The sequence below is a fragment of the Poecilia latipinna genome, unplaced genomic scaffold (genome assembly GCF_001443285.1).
Source record: "Poecilia latipinna isolate Pla-1442-1.1 unplaced genomic scaffold, P_latipinna-1.0 Scaffold6374, whole genome shotgun sequence".
Classification (NCBI taxonomy): Eukaryota; Metazoa; Chordata; class Actinopteri; order Cyprinodontiformes; family Poeciliidae; genus Poecilia; species Poecilia latipinna.
Genome location: NW_015118990.1, coordinates 3,672 through 6,174, shown reverse-complemented (window position 1 = coordinate 6,174; position 2,503 = coordinate 3,672). Strand labels below are relative to the sequence as shown.

The 2,503-nt window shown below is 36.6% G+C and overlaps 1 protein-coding gene across 1 annotated transcript; it reads right to left on the bottom strand.

Annotated features, from left to right (window-relative positions):
- Positions 1–403: 403 nt before the first annotated feature.
- LOC106943900 (DNA-directed RNA polymerases I and III subunit RPAC1-like) lies at positions 404–2,239 on the bottom strand. Its single transcript, XM_015027195.1, has 4 exons — positions 2,100–2,239; positions 1,245–1,316; positions 1,005–1,112; positions 404–550 (listed from the first exon to the last, which is right to left on the bottom strand). The coding sequence occupies exons 1-4, from the start codon at positions 2,169–2,171 to the stop codon at positions 404–406; spliced, it is 399 nt and encodes a 132-aa protein (XP_014882681.1). The 5' UTR covers positions 2,172–2,239.
- Between the last annotated feature and the right edge of the window lie 264 nt (positions 2,240–2,503).

Sequence of the window (2,503 nt, the reverse complement as noted above, 5' to 3'; positions counted from 1 at the left end):
AAAAAAAAAAAAAAATAATTAAAAAAAAAAAAAAAGAAAAAAAAAAAACATCACCCCCTAAAAAAATAAAAAATAAATGCAAAAAAGAAAATGTTGCTTTTCTTTTTTTAATTATTGCCTTTTTTAAGACTTTATAGTTGGTGTTTAGGTATTAATCTTCCAGTCTTCCAAAAATGCATAACTATCAAGTAATATTTTAAAATTTATTGTCTACTTTAAATATTTTTTAACTCAAAAACATGGCAACCGTCTGGACAAATGACTGCCCTGGCGCCCCGAGCACAGGGCTTAGCAAGTTTTCTGGGGGAAAACCCTGATTGGTGTGCAGCTGTCCAAATCAAATACCCCAGGTCAGATCAGCATAATGGGTAATGCAGTTCACTACCATCTCTCAAGGATTGATTTAGTTGCTTTCACCTGTATTCTTGAACTCAAACAGACGAGGGTCTGCTTTGATGGGGATGAGGCCCAGCCTGTGGGCCAGAACTTCATCCTGGACTATAGATGTGTTGTTATAGATGAACACTTTCTCTATAGCCATTGTGGGCACCTGGAAGCAAAAATAAACGTTTCAGACATGGTTCATTAAAAAAAATAAAATAAATTAAATCAATATAAAAATACACTCGATATATTTGAATGTAATGGTTTGGTTGACATTTGGGCTGCTAGTTGATTGACTTCCATATTCCCAGCCTGTTGGCTGCTCTTTAGGCTAGTTTCTGCTTCTAATCATTAGAGAAACATGGGTTTATTTCCTGAGATATTTAACATTGAATTTTCATTTTTTAAGCCATAAAAGGCACCTAAACTTTGGGAAAGACCTGTGTTCTTCATATTCTCAACAGACTTAGTGTGAATCACAATAAAGTAGTTTATCATCAAATGCCACCAAATATTCAAACTTCTCATTCAGAGATAATGCTTTATTTGTTGCCTTTTTTAAGCAAAGTGATTTATTCTTGTAAAGTGTCAATAGACTGATTGAAAAGAAGGAATGTGACCTCTGCCAGTAAGATTCTCCTGAAGCCGTTAGCAATGGCAGCATCGATCCCCACCATGTCAAATTCCATGCTGTTCTCATCCAGATGCACTACATCAATCCGGAAATTCTGCAGACGAACAGGGGGAGAAGCAATAGCCGACACTAAGAACTGTTCGGAACACCAGCAACTCTGAGGATAAAGGTTCTGAAAGCAAAAGGTTTAAAACATGGGATTTATTTTACAGACCATAAAACTCACCTTCTGAAATCGCTTCATGTCCCATGTGTCATCAAAGCCTGGGTAGTTTCCAGGAAAATCTGTTGTGTGAACCTGACACAAATTGAGATTCATTATAATATTTTTAATAATAATCATAGAAATTGTGTTTTATTCAATACAAAAATTACAAATGAGAAGTGAGATACAACAGTGAAAGACATACTATTCTCAGTAATGAGGGATGTACAAGGTTTCCCCCAGAAAACTTGCTAAGCCTGATGGTTGTGTGCTGTAACAGTCATTCATCCAACAGCCTGCTGTGTTTTTCAGTTAAAAAATGTTTAAAGTTTACAAGAAATTTGAAAATATCACTGGATAATTATGAGTTATTGAAAGATTAATACCTGAACACCAACAATAAAGTCTGAAAAAATGCAAACATTTTAAATACATAAATACATAAGCAACGCTTAGCCTGGTGGGGCACAAGTAAAGTCTGGTGTCCAGCCAGGCCTATTATACACTGAGGGAAATCCTGCATGTGGTGAAATTTAATGGCAACACATATATTTCCCAAAATATTTATGGCGTCTAGTGATGTTTAGTCAAGCTTGACATATTTTAGAATGTCCAGCATCCCATCTATTAAAACCACCACTAGTTATACCTAACAGAATAAATGTTAGATTTTACTTAACTCGTGTTTATGGGAGGGCACAGGTTAACACCGATGCTTTGTGTTTCTAATGGTTGTCTCTAACTGACCGGAGTACCAGCTGCAGCAGCACACCGGAGCCGCTCAAACTCATACATTACATAACCACACGCCATACATCTACATACAGTACACAGAGAAACAAGAACGTTGTTGCCATTGTTACAGAAACAACTTACATTCTTTACACCAAATTCTCCCAAGATTACCCGGCTGCGAATTTCCTCCACGTTACTCATGGGCGCAGCCATTTTGCTCTGCGGTCTTCTTCGTCTACAAAGAAGTCGTAGAGACAAAACATTGCTGCCCCCATGTGTCCAACTAGCTGTGCTGTACGTCACCGACCAATGCAGAAAACACAGAAGTCTAAACAAAGGCTTCTTTTTTTCATTATTGAACCTTCAGGACAATAATCCCATTTATCTTCTTAATTTCTCCCATATTTTTGGTGGAGATATGTCCTTTATAATGTATGTCTCATTTTGAGTGCCATCTATGTTCTGTTTGAATCGTTAATAAATCTTATAAAAAATAAAGAATCTATCAATATAGCGATGGGTTAGGGTTTCAAGTATGCCTTGAG